This window comes from Aedes albopictus, chromosome 3 (assembly GCF_035046485.1).
Source record: "Aedes albopictus strain Foshan chromosome 3, AalbF5, whole genome shotgun sequence".
Classification (NCBI taxonomy): Eukaryota; Metazoa; Arthropoda; class Insecta; order Diptera; family Culicidae; genus Aedes; species Aedes albopictus.
Window position 1 is genome coordinate 225,302,742 of NC_085138.1, and position 19,463 is coordinate 225,322,204.

The window sequence follows — 19,463 nt, forward strand, 5'->3', positions numbered from 1 at the left end:
ATAAATACGAGTGGAACGATTTTCACGAACTCCGTTCAGCTGCTTGGTTTTGCTGATGATTTTGACATTAAGCTTGCAAATTTGAAACAATGGCGAAAACGTACATACATCCGGCTAAAGAATGAAGCCAGGCGAATCGAATTAGTCAATATTGTGTAGTAGACAAAATAGATGTTGACAAAGCGCTCTATGGAGGATTTTACGCGCCCGCCACCCGAATCTCTATCACAGTGGTGAAATCTAGGTGGTTGAAGAATTCGTGTACTTGATCTCACTGGTGATCGCTGACAACGACACCAGAGAGAAAAGGAGAGACGCATTGCGGCAGGACATCGAGCTAACTTTGGACTCCGCAGAACTCTACGATCAAACAAAGTTTGCCGTCACACTAAGTTAACTATCTACAACACGCTGATTAGACCGGTAGTCCTCTATGGGCACGAAGCATAGACTCTACGTGCAGAGGATCAACGCGCCCTTGGAGTTTTCAAACGGAAGGTGTTGTGTACCATCTACGGTGGAGTAAAGATGGATGACGGGACTTGGAGAAGGCGAATGAACTACGAGCTGCATCTGCTGCTGAGAGAATCAACCATCGTCCACACCGCGAAAATCGAGATGCTACGGTGGGCGGGTCACGTCATCAGGATGTCGGATAGCAACCCGACTAAAATGGTTCTCGAGAGTCATCCGACCGGTACAAGAAGACGTGGAGCGCAGCGAGCTGGTGGGTCGACCAAGTGGAGGACGATCTGCGGACCCAACGCAGAGTGCGGAACTGGAGACAAACAGCCATGGACCGAGTGGATTGGAGACGGCTACTATGTACAGCAGAGGCCACCCCGGCCTAAGCCTGATCGAATGAATGAATAATCGTGACTTGGGGATAGCCTCAAGGTAAAGACACTTACTAGGGTTTTAAGTAAGAGCGAGTGATTAAAGTTGATTTCCGCAGACGTCCTCATTGACTCTGGAAGCTATCGCAAATTAAATCTCTGGTTAAACAGGACCCATGCACTAAAGATTGAGAACCACTACCAAAGAATAACAGATTTTGTTTGAATCCAGCATCCGATAGAAAGGGGATACACCAGAGGCCACCCACGGTAGTGAGAATGACACTCGCTTTTCCGTCTTTCAACCATCTTCCGTCTGATTGCTGCTGAAGGGTGACTTTTGTGTTGCATTCATTCTGTTGTTTAATATTAAATGTTATTTGGCCAGAGCTGATGACGATTATTATCGTCCTTTTTTGTTGGTGTTCCAATTTCGTGAGCGTGTCTGCTTTTCACAGGTGAAGAGAAACAAATATAGGATGATTTTTGGTGGAACTCGGTTAATAATTTCTTTTGAATCTGGAAAATTATTCTATCGCTGACGCTTACGGTTTCCACACTTCCAGGGAACTGTGATATTTGCTAAGAAAGAAAAAAAAGCTAAATTACAATTCGTTATGTATTTTGTTTGGAATGTTGAACAATCGTTAAGATCCGAATTCCCTTACAACGAATGGACTTAAGTTATTCACTCTGAAAAATCGATTTGAAAAAGTAAGATTGGTTGAAAATTATTTACATCGACTAGAAAAAAAAAAAACTTAACAACTGTCTCGCAATGTCTTTAATCGCTCGTCTCGTCTTATAGCCTATAGGGGTGTGTTAGAATTCGGTTTTCGGAAAGTCACGGCCGCCAAGGGGACCTTTGGTTGATATCTCTCTTCACTAGCCTCTCAATGATAATGCATGTGCCGTTCTCAGCCTTCGGAGTCATCCTCGCTGGGTGGCGGTACGTTTTTCTTACACTGGCAGCATCCACGGACGCACTTTTTCAGGGACCGTATTTTGTAGATGACTTGTTCCTGTGGACGAGAGTAAGAGGTAGGTTAAACTAGCTAATGTACTTTTAGTAATCAAACCATGAAATGGTAAAACAAATTTGAACGACAAAGTACAAGTGTGAAGATTCAAAAGTGATGATCATAATATGAGTGTTACGGGGGGAGATACTTATGAAGATGACAAGGGGCCGAAGAAACGTGCAGCGCGCAGGCGCCTTCAAAAGCTGTTAAAGAGTGGGGTGGACTTTGTTGAAGCCCGTGAACAGGCAAAGGCCCCCTTACCCAACACTCCAAAGCGGCAGAGAAGGGACGATCTCGACCACACGAATAGCAGTGATGAGAAGCTTGCATCAAAACAGACTCGAGAGGTTCGAGTCTCCCACCAAGGTAAAGCGAGTAGCAGGGATGATCAAGCCCCACCGCGCCAGGTAAATTTTAATATCGCCATACAATCAAATGTAACTGCTGTTAGGAACGTAGGGGACGACAGGGATTCCATTAACCCATTACGCCCATATGGTCCAAAAGCAAGGCGTGGACGGGAACGAGATGCCCTTCCAGCGCCATCGTACACTGAAATTGCTAGCAGGATAAGATTGGGAATTTTTCCAACAAATTATCCTGCTGTCGAGCTCTCAACCGACCAACAAGAAGTGGTTCAGGAAGCCCTTCTGTTGAAGGTTGTGCAGCAGCGACGGAACAGTTTAAGCCGAAATTTGCTTGTTGTCGGTTCCGTCCTGGGTATTTAGTGCTCACATTTCAGGACAAGGACACAGCAGAGTGGGTCAAGGACAAGTTTAACTCTTTAACTCTCTGGGAAGGAGCTGATCTTGTAGTAGTGGACGAAGATGAAATCCCACGTCCCGACGAGCTGATCGCTTTCTTCGCATGGAGTGGCAAATGTAGCAATGATATGATTCTTTCCCTCATTGAAAGTCAAAACGATAATATCATTACGGACGCGTGGATGATTCTCCGCCGGCATATAAAAGGAGATCATGTCGAACTCGTTCTTACAGTCGACGATGCTTCTTTGCGTAAACTCAGGGAAAGACAGTTTGTATTAAACTATAGGTATAGGCAGATTCTCATAAAAAATAAACGCTCTGGACAACTAAATACTGCTGAGCAAACTCCTTCAAATGCTCTGGAAGATGTGGCCACGGACTCTATTCAAGACCAGCAAGACCTAGCTATGCCAGGGACAAGTGGGGTTGGCAGGGGGCCCTGTATGTTATCCAAAACTGAACTTCCTGCGCCAGTCCGGGGATTAGTGTCCATCAAGCTGGTGAAGGTTCCAGGTATGTTGGTTCAAACGTTCAAGGGCAATCATCTGCCTATGGATACGGAAAACCAACACGCAACATGCAAAATACAAACGCCGGTAAGCCGTCGGTTCAATGCCGTCTTCAGCAGAGAGAATAACGTGCCCATGTTAGAAAGTAAGCCGTAAAATTAAAAAATAAAATTCATTACAGTCAGTCCAAGCCAAGGACTGCAATTGAAGTAAATAGGAGGACAAAATTTGCCCCTACATTTACATGCCTGATAGTCAAGCTGGTTTATGGACAGCCCCTAATGTCTTTTACATTGACACTGCACAGGCGGAATTTTTTTTTTCAAAAGATTATCGGATTAGTGAACCGGCTTTTCTTATCAATTATATTGGACCAATGTTTAATCGTTCATCAAAATAAATTATAAATTAACAATTATCAAGTTGGACAGCAAAATTATTTAACCGGTTCATAAATTATTAGGGGTATTCACTAAACAGATTAAATTGCTGCGTAAGCCATGATTAACTGCTTATTTTAAATGTTTCATGATTTTGCGAATGAAATAATCAAAGATTGCCTTGGTGATCTCGTCGTTTAATCAGTTGACGCTGTTTTAAGTGATTCCCCCCTATTGTTTTTGATTAACCGGCTGTCAAAGTTATATTTTTTTGTCGAATGGGCATCCATTTACTAGTGGGATAAATTTCTTGATTTTACCGGTTCAAAAACGAACCGGATTTCCAAATCACTTATTTTTTTTGTGGAAGGATAGCTATAAGAAGTAATTATAAAACAACTATCCTCAAGAGATATAATGTAATTATTTTACCGGTTAAAAAATAGATCCGTTAAACGAACCGGTTCAACAATAATGTATTCTCCACTCGTTTATCATCATAATATATAGAACATCAGCATAATACCAGTTGGACGAAATCCTTGATTTTACCGGTTCAAAAGTGAACCGGTTGAGCAAACCGGTTCACACAATAACACATTTGATTCATATGTTTAATTTCCCATGAAAATAAATTATATAAAAACCTATTAATTCCTTATCGGAATCATAAAATATTTTCTACCGGTTCAAAAATGAACCGGTAAAATGAAACGGTTCGGCGAAATAAACATTTCTATTGTACTATTCGCTTCTCACTCAAAAAAAATGTTATCTCCATTGGTTCTCCTTTGGGCGTTGGAGGGTAAAAAAACATTTCCAAATTGTTCACTTCCCCAGGGGAACCAGTATTCCGGAACAGTCCTGAAAATGACCAATCTGGCCCAAAAGTTCTGAATTGACTTCAAGTGTACCTATTTTGCAAAATCATGACAAACGATGTGTCGCAAGATGGGTTTTGAAAAAATCTCCAACTTTTCCACTTCCCCAAGGGAACCTGGATTCCGGAACGGTCCTGAAAGTGGCCCATAGGAAGTCAGCATGACTTGTAGTTAATTTATTCTAATAAATAATAAAGTTTTTATAAGCTTTCTACAAATATCATTCATGTTAAGACTTTTTGACACCTTTTGTATGGAGCCGCATCACTGTGAACCGGTCTGATGCCTGAGCACTGCCCAAGCAGATATCACTTAAATAAGATTGGTAAAATTCAATCTTCTGAATGTCGTTTTTGTCAAACGGAAAATGAAACTGCTGAAAACATTCTATGGAAATGTGGAGAATTATATAATTTAAGGTCGTCAATATTAGGGAAAGGGTTATTAGAGCCCTTGGAAATTTGGCAATTTAATCCGAATAGGGTAATCGACTTCATAAAACGAGTTGAGCTAATTGGGATCAAGTGCTACATCAACCAATGTCCATCACAACTCAATTGTGACAGGATATTTGATAAGCACTCAAGCAAACATGGGTCATGCCACAATATTCCTACACAATGGAAGCAGTGGTTTTAAAGGCTCTACAGATAAGGGAAAAATACCGTACCTTTCCTTAGACGTAGTTCACGTCAAAAAAATGATTTTTTCCAGTGTTTTGAAATCCCGAACAAATTTGACATTGTTAACAACACCGGAGACGGTTGAAACTGAGCACGATTTAACTCAAGAACAGCGAAATAAGCTGACGGAGGCGATTAAAACTTTCCCGATCGAGCAGCGATTAAAAAGGACATCGGTGATTCAGCATGAAATCGTGCTGCAGGAAGAGGCTTAGCCGATACATCTACCACTGTATCGGTGCTCTCCAGTAATAAAGGCCGCGATGGCGAATGGGAAGCTACGTATATGTTTCGACTCTCGGAGGATCCACGCGCTGACAAAAAAAGGAAAATGGGTGAAATATTTCATCGATTGGGGAAGGCGAAATATTACTCTGTGGTGGATCTGAAAGACGCATACTTTCAGATGCCGTAAAGGAGGAAAGTCGATTTCACGGTGTTTCGGACACCCAAAAGCTTTTACCGTTTTAAGATCTGTCCTTATTCGGGTTGTCGAACGCCGCTTTCACAATGTGCTATTCCATGGACAAAGTAATAAGGTTCTAATCCTTTGTCTTTGTGCACATGTACGATATTGTGATCACCACGAAAACTTTCAGCGAACATGTGCGACTGCTGCGTATCGTAAGGAGCAGGTTTTGTCAGAAGAAGGTATCGTACGTTGGATACTTACTGACCGAGGTTGCTTGATACAAAGACAGCCGAAGATGTGAATCTTTCACCAAAACGGAAGAATAAACTTGTGGAAGATGTGCAAAATAATCTCAAGACTACGTTAAAAAAATAGCCCTTCATATAGAATGAATTGCCAATTGCCGTACGGCCTAAAAACTCGTTAATTGCGGCACTTCTCATACATGGAGTGAGCAACTATTGGCGAGTTTTTAAGCCGTGCAACAATTGGCGATTTACCCTAGGTGATATAAAATCAAACATTTCTCAGCTTAATTTGCCTTTGTTAAGGTTTTTGCCAACAGAAACGCAAAGCAAAATCATATTACAAGCGAAATAGTAAATTTCAAATTGATTTCTAAGGAAGTTAAGCCATATTTTCTAGCATTACGTTTTGTGCAGTATGTCCAAAATACATGATTTACCCTAAATAATAGTTAAGAATAACATAGACTTCAGCTAAATAAAGATGACGAATCGAAAAGAGTAAAACCTCCCACGCAAAATAGTACATACACCCTAAAACAATTCTCATAAGCTCGAGCATGTCCCGTAATTTGACATTTGTATGAAACGACCGACATTGGCACCCCGTTGAACGTTCATAAGCGTAAGGAAAATTGACTAGATGTACTATAGCGAGCGTTCCAGCCAAATAAATGTCTTCTCAAACTAAGCTAAAGCCATCTTCACCCCCCACCGGCGGTAGCAAGTTTATTATGTGGAAACTTACCTGCATTAGATTGAAGCACATGGCTATCAGGGCCATGCCTAGCAGTAGATAAATGGCGCAAAGGATAAAGCTGATTTCCATCTTGGTGTCACCTTTCGTTTGCAGCTGCGGTTCCAGGCACAGCACCGATCCGGGTGGTGAAAGATATGAAATGAAAATGAAATGAAAAGGAAAAAAAATATTTAGATATGAAATACATTCGGAAAGGCTGAGTACCTCGTGCGCCACCTAATCCGGTAGGTGTCTCTCACGCTGATGGCACGCAGAAGAGTATCTGGTGTGTGGTACCTGGAAAATTTTCTCATCATGTATGGAGGTATTCTTTTGATTCGTGTGACAGAATATCCTGCTTATCATAAAACGAAGATAAGCAGATTCATATGTACCCCATTTTTTTGTACTCGTTCAAAGCATTTCTAAAGGGGGTTCGTAGGCGTAGGATTTAGAGGCATTTTATTCACAAGCTTCAAAAGCCATACGAAAGGACAATGCTTTGGGGTTGGATGCAGGATAAGCAAAACAGTAGGGAATGGGTAGGGTCAACCTTGACCTTTGCTACGAATCTCTGTGCCTACTCAATATATTGTTTGAAATAATAAAGCTAGTGAGAAGAATTGATCATAACTATGATACATAGTGAGAGAAATATTGTGTTGCCACTTCCAAATTTCAAATTTTCGTAACTGATTATGTACATTCAAACGCACCTTGAATAAACTAACAGGTGCACCATTAAACTAGGTACATAAGCTTCAATTAATTGTACGACGTATTAGACCCAGTAAACCCGGTTTACAGACTACAACCTCTATATTTGTATAGTTCAACAAGGTGTCTGGTAGACAGAGTCGGATTTCGATGCTAAAGTTAGGGGCCGTCCATATACCACGTGGACAGAAAATTCATGGTTTTTGACCCCCTCCCCCCTCCCCGTGGACAAGCGTGGACTTTTCATTGACCCCTACCCCCCTCCCCCAATATCCACGTGGACATCCGAAAAAAAAAGATCCCCGCAACTTCGACATCGTGTCGTTGCAGGAACTTTGTTGGACTGGACAGAAAGTGTGGAAAAGCGGGCATCGAGCGGCTACCTTCTACCAAAGCTGTGGCACCACCAATGAACTGGGAACAGGATTTATAGTGTTGGGCAAGATGCGACAACGTGTGATCGGGTGGCAGCCGATCAACGCAAGGATGTGCATGTTGAGAGCAGAGCGTTCATGATTAACAAAAATTTTAATCATGATTAATCATTGATGATTAAAATTCCAATTTTAGTGATTATTGATTATGATTAATGATTAATTTGATTTTAAGGATGATTAAAGATTATGATTAATGATTGAAATTGGTTTTATCTGTGATTATTGATTATGATTAATGATTAAAAATTGCTCATTGATTAAAAATCATGATTAATCATGATTTATCAATCACAATAAACTGGATATGATTAATATATATTTATTGTTCAACATGGTTTTGAAGTTTCCGAAGTAAAAGGTACCTCTGTTCGGGAGATTTTTGAAAAAAGAATCATAAATTATATTATTTAGAACAGCATTGGAACTAATTTAAATTGGATCATATATTTTATATGATGAATCATTTTTGGTGATGAATGATTAATGATTGATTAATATTTTTCCTTATGATTATGATTACTGATTAATGATTAGATTGCAAAAACAGTGTGATTAAGATTAATGATTAATGATTAAATGAGATTTTTTTGTGATTATGATTACTGATTTTAATTAATCTTAATCATTAATCATTAATCATGATTAAATTTATGATTAATCATTAACGCTCTGGTTGAGAGTTAAGGGCCGTTTCTTCAACTACAGCATCATCAACGTCCACTGCCCACACGAAGGGAGACCCGATGACGAGAAAGAAGCGTTCTACGCGCAGTTAGAGCAAACATACGATGGATGCTCGCCGCGTGACGTGAAAATCGTTGTCGGCGACATGAACGCGCAGGTAGGAAGGGAGGAAATGTAAACAGCCTGCACGCCGTATCGAATGATAACGGCCAGCGATGCGTAAACTTTGCAGCCTCCCGTGGTATGGTAGTCCGAAGCACCTTCTTCCCCCGCAAAGATATCCACAAAGCCACCTGGAGATCACCCGACCATCAAACAGAAAACCAAATCGACCACGTTCTAATCGACGGTAAATTCTTCTCAGATATAACCAACGTCCGCACATACCGCAGTGCGAATATAGATTCGGATCACTACTTAGTCGCTGTATGCATGCGCTCAAAGCTTAAGACAGTTATCACCACGCGTCGAAGTCTAACGCCGCGGCTCACCATCGAGCAACTTCGTAACGTAGAAGTGGCTCAAGACTACGCGCAGCAGTTAGCAGTGGCCCTACCAACGGAAGAGCAGCTTGGCGCAGCTACACTTGAAGATGGCTGGAGGGACATCCGATCCGCCATAGGTAGTACCTCGGCTACAGCACTAGGCTTCGCGACTCCGAATCACAGAAACGACTGGTACGACGGCGAATGTGAACAGTTGAAAAACGAGAAGAATGCAGCATGGGCGAGAATGCTGCAACACCGTACGAGAGCGAATGAGGCACGTTACAAACAGGCGCGGAACAGGCAGAACTCAGTCTTCCGGATGAAGAAGCGCCAGCAGGAAGAACGAGATCGCGAAGCGATGGATGAGCTGTACCGCGCTAAGGACACCCGAAAGTTCTACGAGAAGCTGAACCGCTCGCGCAGAGGCTTCGTGCCACAAGCCGACATGTGCCGAGATAATTACGGGAATATTCTCACGAGTGAGCGTGAGGTGGTCGACAGGTGGCGGCAGCATTACGATGAGCACCTCAATGGCGACGTTGCAAGTACCGAAGGTGGTGCAGTAACAGATTTAGGAGTATGTGCACAGGACGAAAAACTTCCGGCCCCTGACCTCCAAGAGATTGAGGAGGAGGTTTACCGGTTGAAAAACAATAAAGCCGCTGGGGCAGATCAACTACCAAGCGAGCTTCTAAAATACGGTGGAGAAGCACTGGTGAGAGCACTACACTGGGTCATTACCAAGATTTGGGAGGAGGAAGTATTACCGGAGGAATGAATGGAAGGTATCGTGTGTCCCATCTACAAAAAGGGCGACAAGTTGGATTGCGGGAACTACCACGCGATCACACTACTGAGCGCTGCCTACAAGATACTCTCTCAAATTTTATACCGCCGTCTATCACCGATTGCAAGAGAGTTCGTGGGGCAATATCAGGCTGGATTCATGGGTGAACGCGCTACAACGGACCAGATGTTCGCCATCCGCCAGGTGTTGCAGAAATGCCGCGAATACAACGTGCCCACACATCACCTGTTCATCGATTTCAAATCGGCATATGACACAATCGATCGAGAACAGTTATGGCAGATTATGCACGAATACGGTTTCCCAGATAAACTGATACGGTTGATCAAGGCGACGATGGATCGAGTGATGTGCGTAGTTCGAGTATCAGGGACACTCTCGAGTCCCTTCGAAGCTCGCAGGGGGTTACAGCAAGGTGATGGGCTTTTGTGCTTGCTGTTCAATATTGCATTGGAGGGTGTAATAAGAAGAGCGGGGATAAACACGAGTGGGACGATTTTCACGAAGTCCGTTCAGCTGCTTGGTTTCGCCGATGATATTGATATTATTGCTCGTAAATTTGAGACGATGGCGGAAACGTACATCCGACTAAAGAGTGAAGCCAGGCGAATCGGATTAGTCATTAATGTGTCGAAAACAAAGTACATGATGGCAAAGGGCTCCAAGGAGGAATCACCGCGCCCGCCACCCCGAATTCATATCGACGGTGATGAAATCGAGGCGGTTGAAGAATTCGTGTACTTAGGCTTACTGGTGACCGCCGACAACGACACCAGCAGAGAAATTCAGAGGCGCATTGTGGCAGGAAATCGTTCTTACTTTTTTTTTTCAAATTCTTTCTTTATTTGGAGCAGGGAAAAGCCCCTTGGAGTGAAGTTCCTTTTGAACCTCTTCTCCAAAAGGCATAAAACCTCCTCTTCTTTTCAACATAATAACAATTCAATGGCACTTCCAGTGAGACTTTGTCTCTTTGAAGGAAGTGCCGGTATTTAGCATACATTACAATACACTAATTACGAATGAAAATAACAGCTTACGGTGATGGTTGCTTGTCAGGATCACCGAGTCGACCGGGATGGCAGAAAGCTGCTGTTGGATGGACACCGACAGGATACCAAGTTCGATGGAATGTGTAGACAGTAGGGTGGTTTCTGAAGTTCGCTGAAAACTTGGGCAAGCGTCAGAGACAGGATAATAGGGGAACACCATGTTACTTGCCTGCGAGGGCAGGCTGAGAGCCCTCTGCTCATTCTCTCCAACCAACCGACCGGGACGATAGAAGGCTGCAACTTGATGAGCACCGGCGGGTTGCCAGAAGCGACGACGATGGAGTGGTATTTGGTGGAGTGAGCGAGGGCTCTCCTAGTGCCTGTTGAGTTCGTCCCAGATGATCTTCAGTACGAGGATAACTTTGGATTCCGCAGAACTCTACAATCGAATAAAGTTCGCCGTAACACGAAGTTAACCATCTACAAAACGTTGATTAGACCGGTCGTCCTCTATGGGCACGAAACATGGACCCTACGTGCAGAGGACCAACGCGCCCTTGGAGTTTTCGAACGGAAGGTGTTGCGTACCATCTACGGCGGAGTGCAGATGGAAGACGGGACTTGGAGAAGGTGAATGAACCACGAGCTGCATCAGCTGCTGAGAGAACCAACCATCGTCCATACCGCGAAAATCGGGAGGCTACGGTGGGCGGGTCACGTCATCAGGATGTCGGATAGCAACCCGACTAAAATGGTTCACGAGAGTCATCCGACCGGTACAAGAAGACGTGGAGCGCAGCGATCTAGGTGGGTCGACCAAGTGGAGGACGATCTGCGGACCCTACGCAGAGTGCGGAACTGGAGACAAACAGCCATGGACCGAGTGGAATGGAGGCGGCTACTATGTACAGCAGAGGTCACCCCGGCCTTAGCCTGACCGGTAAGGTAAGTAAGCTTCAAGAAAATATCTTGAGATTTCTCCAAAGATTTCTCCAGAACTCCTTAATGAATTATGAATTCCACACGGAATTCTCCTGAAATTCTTCCAGGAATTCCATCGAAATTCCACGCGAAATCCTCCAGGAATTCCATCTGTCATTTCTCAAGGAATTCCTCCAAGATATATTCCAGAAATTCCTCCGGCAAGTACTCCAGGCGTTTCTCCAGGGATTTCTCCAGAAATTGCTCTAATTTTTTTCCAGGAATATATCCAGAAATTTCTGTAGGAATCCGTCCAGGAAATCCCTACAAGAAATATTCCAGAAATTCCACAAAAATTCCTCCAGAAATTCCTCCAGGATTTATTCTATGGAATTCTATGCAGTTGTTTTTTTTTTGCTGATTCCGCTGAATTTGATATTCGATCCCACAATCCTCTGGTTGATGATGATGCTGAACCCCGGTACAGGATGAGCTATTAATGATCTGATAATAAGCGTTGATTTTTTGATCTATTAAAGGCTTGAGTACCACACCGGCAGTTATTTTGCTGTGCCCGGACAACGGCTTGGACAAGTGCTGATAGTTAAACCATCCACATAATGCACGATGGCATAATTGGTGTCTTATTCCATGGGATTAAATTGGAAAAGATTTGTTCTCTCATTAATTTGCTTCGTTGCTATCAATAAATGATAGGACATCTGAATGGTAATGGCTTCTATAGTCGTGGCAAATGAATTGAAAAGTTGGATTGTGTAGCAATTTTAGCATCGCTCATCTCTCTTAGCAGTTTGATGGAAATAAAGTAGCAGTTAGGATGCTTGTGAACCAAAAAATATCGTGCATTTGAAATGTTACATAACAGCTGTCAGATTTTAAGCCGCAATTAAATTGCTAATACAGGGCAATTTAGCAGTCGAACTGCTATGATACAGCAGCAAGCAGATATAATGCAGTTTTATAGCAGAAATACTGCTTATTTAAATGCTTATTGGTTACCTGGGGAACCATACTTCAAAACATACTGGGGTACATTTATATGCCAGTGTGGACGGACATTCACCTAGCAACACATAGAGATACTTGTAATATTATGAAGTTGAACAGACACAATCGTGAAAGATTTATGCCGATAGAGTGAAGAGAAACAAGAGTAGAGCCAGTACGCCTTGAAGGTCGGAATTCCTTAATAGTTTGAAGAGCCTGGAATAACCCATGAATAAGCATCATTTGTGCACTAAGGCTCCATCAGCAGTATAGAGTACATTCCACGAATATTTTTTCAATTACAGCATGAGACAATATGTAGATATTGTTGCCCAAACTTCAAAGTGTATTGGAGGCCATTTGTATTTCACGGAATTTCCCACTACCACAATATTGAGTTACTCATAGCAATGCGATGTCTTGGACATGAATGTGACAAATTTTTTGAACAGAGTGAACACAAATGATGGTAGATCCAGTAGATCTAAAAAAAATGAAATCCAGAGAAGTTTGGATAACCTAAATCATTCTTCAGACAAAATAGAAGCTGAATTTTTTGCGTATTTTTTCAACGCGTGAATAGTCGAGTACTCTAGCCAAAATCGAAACTCTTCGATGGTAGATCTTCAACAGCGTTTGTAGTGCTTACCGGCTCGAAGATACCCCTCGAAAATCGCCAAATGGCTAAATGTGATTATTTCATGTGTTATTGTGTTTGAGAGGCCCCCGCGGAACCTGTTTCAGGTGTTCCGGAGCGGCTATGTCAGTTGCTACATACTTCAGTCAATTTTGTCTGCCCGATTCTCTTGAAATCACGATGTCGCACGGCATGTTTTGGTTACAAACCTGAAATGTTCCCGATGTCACCTCCGTGAGACCTATGGTAGATGTTCCGGGGTGGCCATGTTGGTTGACTAAGTCATTCGAAATCATGAAGTTTGATATGTCGCACGACATGTTTTAGATGTGTAGTGGAATTTTCCACAACATCTTTTTCTGCATCGCAAATTTATTATTTCCCACGAGAAATAATGAATTATGCTTAGCTTAACGACAACGTGCCGACTTTTGGTTACCTGACCGGCCGATGTCATCTAACACCCCATGCGCGGCTCGAATTGACCACGCAGCATTAATTCGTGTGAACATGCTTTATTCTTTCCTCAGGTAATGTGTAACTTTTCTAACTAATAAAAATCATTCATTCAATGTCCAACAAGCAAAGTGTATACATCGTGTCCTGATGACAGACCCGTGCGCCTTCTCCATTAATGTTCGCGAAGTACAGTACAGATGAAAACCAGAAGTGTCCCCAATGAGGCCCCCGCGGAACATGTCACGGTGATCCGGATGGGTCAACTTATTTAAACCTGATTATAGCAGTTGTGTTTTATTGTTCGCAACGAAAATTCCGCTCAAAAACGAAGGTTTAAACACAATAACACACGAAATAATCATTTTTAGCCATTTCGGCACCCTCCATGACCCCAGTATAATCCGGAATATCTCCGTAATGGTTCCGGATATTGCATGACCACTTGGGTGTAATAAACTTGCACCAATTTATGATCGATTGAGGGCGACTTCAAAAAAATTGGATGAAAATTGACGAAATGGCAGCATTTTGAAAATGAGATGTTGGGGGTCGGGTATGTGAAGGTACCATTTTGATCATATGTATTCTGTTCAAGTTGGGACAAACATATGTCGCATTGGGCAAATTTTCACAACAAATGCAGGTTGTGACATTGTCATTGTTGTTGCGCGATGGTTGAAACTTGATTCGTTTGGCAGTTCGTCAAACGGTTACAGAAAAATAGATTGCTTTGAACAACCTGGGGCGGAGTCAATGTTGGTCAAACGGTTTGAGTAGAGTATAGAGTGCCTTATGTTAGTGATAGATCAGTATGTGCATGTTCTGGTGAAAGACGAAGTAGTGGACTATGATTTTTCAACGCTCTAGGTTGGCATCATTCAATGTACTTTCAGAATATGTAAAGTTGGAACCAATAAGTTAATTTACTTGTGGAACTCCAAAAAATGTTCTATTACAACGGATAGTTATAACTTAGCATCGATAACTGCAAAACCCTTTCAACCTGCACCTGAAGTACATCGAGCAGATAAAACCTTCTCGCGTTTTAATATTGTACGTGTCAGCGCTAAAGTGCATCGAATAATGCTAAACCATGGAGTTTTATTATATTTAATATAATTTTATGCACACACGCAGCTTTTTATTTGCGAATATAAAACGAACATTTTTATTTCCACCGCCCGTTCTAGGGAGTGACTGTGCGTGGAACAGTTCATTTAATGGTGCTATACGAGCACACTGCGTAGTATGTTTCGGGTTGAAAAGCACTTCGGTGAAAAGCTTTAGCAAGCTCCCCGCCAAGCCACGGGAAATGGATACGATTATGATACCTACCAACCTCCCGTTCCGGAAGGCGTGCTCTGATCGCCATACAATTTATATTTATGTAAAATAGTGACCATCACTTTCGGTGTTGAACAAGGCACACCTCGTTCTCTCGAATGGTTTGTAGGTGGATCATCCAAACTCAACATTTTCTCATTGGATAACCACAGCCCAGACGAATCGGTTAAGCGTGTCTCCGCCGCCATAGAGTTACATTGTTCTTTATCGCAGACACCAGTTCGCACGTGCTGACAGATACTCACTCCTGATGGCGGCGACGACGATGACGAAAACGACGGCGGCGGAATTTTATTTAACTTCCGTCCTGCTCGAAACTGCCTTGTCAAGATCATTAAAAAAGCGTTCATAAAGCTAACCGCGCTTAAAAACGCCTTTATCTCGCTGTGTTTTGCGGTGCTTCTGCATTTTATGGTGATTGTTTGCTCCTTGCCTTCGCTCCCTCCGATTGCTCTTCAGGGTTGAGGGATGTGATGTGTCTTTAAATTTTTTTCTTAGATAGTTTCCGGAATATTTATGTTAAGTTTTTTTATAGTTCTCAATGTTGTTAACTTCAATCAAATTTTCCTAATTCCATAAAAATAGAAGATATGCCTTCTAGCTCACGTGGACGCATGATTCCTGTTTTGACAGATAATAGTAAATATATGTATACTGGTGTTTAGAACGGAAAAATGTCAGAAACAAATAAATGGTGTGTTTTTGGGTATCTTCCTCTATCTATCTACTTTAGATACCAGATGTCTACAATTCCAATCTTGAAGTTGCCATCGTGTTATAGCCCACTCTGATTTGTGCGCTCGTTGGCAGTAACATCAGTCAGTCATCTAGGATGCAGGACATCAATTAAATTTACGTTTCGCCTGAAGTGCTGGGAACGAATTTGTCAGCAATTTTAGAATCAATCAAACGAGGCTGATAATTGTGAGCGCTTTGATAAGTAATAGAATGTTGTTTTTAGACGGCACGGGTATTGTGAAATTCAGAACTTATTGCAATCACTAGCCTCTGCAATTCCTATCTCTAAATGGGGTAGAAATTTGGTCCTGTGCTGACCGGAAAGCGGAAGGGATTGCTTCTGCAAACCTGCACGTCTGTTCTCCAGAATGAGTTGCTCACAACACCGTCAGTTTGCCATGTTAGAGGAGGCTGATCGACGTCCGAGTACTAGGGAAGAGCTTAAAGCTGAACTGTCCACTACACAGTGGTCCTCGAACCAGATTTACGAGGAAAGATGCATTCAGTACCTTCAAATGATTTTTGAGACAAATATGGTCTTATGCAAAGAATAGTACAACTCTCTTTCTAGTGTACATAAAAATTAGGGTGAACCATATTTTCACAGAAATTTGAAACCAAACTTTTTTATTTGCAAGAATAATTAACCCTAAAAGGGACACCTTCATGGACTCAGTTTCGTCACCTCGCTGAGTGTATTCCATCAAAGACGAGCTCTGAAAGGCGCCTGGGGTCCAATGGACCCCAGGTATCCCTTTTAGGGTTAAAGACCGCCCAGAAAGTATGGACGCAGATAGAAAATACTCGCATTTAAAAATTATTGATGACTAGTCCTCTTTGAAGGCTGCATCCTGTTGATCAACCAATTTTCTCATCATTTGTGCAGCGGTTTGTTCCAAAACACATAAACTTTTAGAGGAACACCGTCGAAAAATTGTGCACAAATGATGTACAGAGCTTAAAATGTCACTTAGGAAATCAGAAAACTATGAGGGGAGTAAGTGAGAAAACCGTGCAAGCAGCAATCAGGATGCACGGTAAGAAGAACACGGTTCTCATAAGCATAAGCATAAGCATAAGCGAATATTTGAGTCAAAAATAAAGGTCTTGCTAATCCTCGTTTAGATAGACATATGATGAAGGCATATCAGCACAAAAATCTTCAAAGTTACACAGAGCGGAATATGGCCAAAACAGTTAACATTTCAAATTCCAATGTTCATCGTGGCAAAGAACGTTTGAATTTGATCCTATAGTAAGCAGAAACAGCCAAAACGAAACCCAACACAGAATCCATCCATAACATCCAGATATCTGAAGACTAGGTGCGTCCATACTTCCTGGGGCCGTCTTTATACACATTCTTCGGGAAAGTTGTAGATCTATCAATTTTGAGCAAGTTTGCTGAAGACACTTTTTATGTAGCTTTAAAATTGACCGATCCAGAGATAATTTTCTGAATTAGCTTAGGGAGGTTCAAGAAAAACCGGTTTTCTGGCATTAGCTTTTTTAGTTTCGATTTTTCATCTAAGTCGCCCAAGAAAACACCTGAAGAACATTTAAAGACGTGCCGTTTCGTGCACTGAGATGGGCGTTATCTCTTTTGGTTCAATGGATACAGGTTTTACCGTTCTAATCGACGGTAAATTCTTCTCGGATATAACCAATGTCCGCACATACCGCAGTGCGAATATAGATTCGGATCACTACTTAGTTGCTATATGCATGCGCTCAAAACTTTCGACAGTTATCACCACGCGTCGAAATCGAACGCCGCGGCTCAACATCGAGCAGCTGCATAACGTAGAAGTGGCTCAAGACTAGACTAAGCGCAGCAGTGAGCAGTGGCCCTACCAACGGAAGAGCTGCTAGGCGCAGCTACACTTGAAGATGGCTGGAGGGACATCCGATCCGCCATAGGTAGTATCTCGGCTACAGCACTAGGCTTCGGGACTCCGAATCACAGAAACGACTGGTACGACGGCGAATGTGAACAGTTGAAAAACGAGAAGAATGCAGCATGGGCGAGAATGCTGCAACACCGTACGAGAGCGAAAGAGGCACGTTACAAACAGGCGCGGAACAGGCAGAACTCAGTCTCCCGGATGAAGAAGCGCCAGCAGGAAGAACCAGATCGCGAAGCGATGGAACCGATGTACCGCGCTAAGGACACACGAAAGTTCTACGAGAAGCATGTGCCGAGATAATCACGGGAATATTCTCACGAGCGAGCGTGAGGTGGTCGAAAGGTGGCGGCAGCATTACGATGGGCACCTCAATGGCGACGTTGCAAGTACCGAAGGTAGCGTGGTAACAGATCTAGGAGTATGTGCACAGGACGAAAGACTTCCAGCTTCTGACCTCCAACAGATTGAGCAGGAGGTTGGCCGGTTAACAAACAACAAAGCCGCTGGAGCAGATCAACTACTAAACGAGCTTCTAAAATACGGTGGAGAAGCACTGGTGAAAGCACTACACTGGATCATTACCAAGATTTGGGAGGAGGAAGTATTACCGGAGGGGTGGGTGGAAGGTATCGTGTGTCCTATCTACAAAAAGGGCGATACGTTGGATTACGGGAACTATCGCGCGATCACACTACTGAGCGCTGCCTACAAGATACTCTCTCAAATTTTATGCCGCCGTCTATCACCGATTGCAAGAGAGTTCGTGGGGCAATATCAGGCTAGATTTATGGGTGAACGCGCTACAACAGACCAGATGTTCGCCATCCGCCAGGTGTTGCAGAAATGCCGCGAATACAACGTGCCCACACATCACTTGTTCATCGATTTCAAATCGGCGTATGATACAATCGATCGAGAACAGCTATGGCAGATTATGCACAAATATGGATTCTCGGATAAACTGATACGATTGATCAAGGCGACGAAGGATCGAGTGATGTGCGTAGTTCGAGTATCAGGGACACTCTCGAGTTTAACATTGCGTTAGAGGGTGTAATACTTAGGGAGAACGGGGATAAACACGAGTGCTTGGTTCCGCTGATGATATTGATAATATAGCTCGCAAATTTGAGACGATGGCGGAAACGTACATCCGAATAAAGAATTAAGCCAGGTGAGTCGGATTAGCCATTAATCTAGGGAGGAATTACTGCGCCCGTTATTCCGAATTTCTATCGAAGGTGATGAAATCGAGGTGGATGAAGAATTCGTGTATCTGACGTGGACAGCTGCGGAGAAATTCAGAGACGCATTGTGGCTGAAAATCAAACTTCCTTTGGACTTTTTTTTTTTCAATGCTTTATTTTCTTATTTTCTTTTGACGTAACAATATTACATTTAGTACATTACATTATTATCTGTTTTATTTAGCATATATTCAAAAACTGTTTAAAATGTTTTGCAAAACAATACTTATTGTTCCATCGTGATTCTCGTATTACATTTTTAAATTCATTTACGCAGTCTGTGCAGTTTTTCTTTTTACCAAAATTACTTATATTAAATTTCATTACTTCCACAACAATCCAAAGAGCTGCTTTTGATTTGTGATCCTTCTCCCCTATGTTCAGTGACAATATCTCGTCTGGACTTTGGATTACAATTTTCATTCTATCACGGATTATATTTCTTACCCAGTTCCAAGTTTCTTTAGAATCACCGCAAACTTCGATTCGGTGCTGCATTGTATCACGAGAATTGCAGTATTCACATAGGGAATTCTGAATTCCTGATACGTTGTGCCTTAACATTTTGCTTTTTGTAGGAATTAAATCATTTAAAATAAGAAACA

General features: G+C 42.4%; 1 protein-coding gene across 1 annotated transcript in view; it reads right to left on the reverse strand.

Moving 5' to 3' along the window:
* Positions 1 to 1,441: 1,441 nt before the first annotated feature.
* Positions 1,442 to 19,463, reverse strand: part of LOC134291451 (potassium channel subfamily K member 18) — a 202,566-nt gene continuing 184,544 nt past the window's right edge. The window contains exons 9-10 of the mRNA XM_062859206.1: positions 6,484 to 6,588; positions 1,442 to 1,858 (exon numbers count right to left, since the gene is read on the reverse strand). Of these exons, the coding sequence (XP_062715190.1) occupies positions 1,754 to 1,858; positions 6,484 to 6,588 (210 nt within the window). The 3' untranslated portion in view covers positions 1,442 to 1,753. The remainder of the gene's footprint in view (positions 1,859 to 6,483; positions 6,589 to 19,463) is intronic.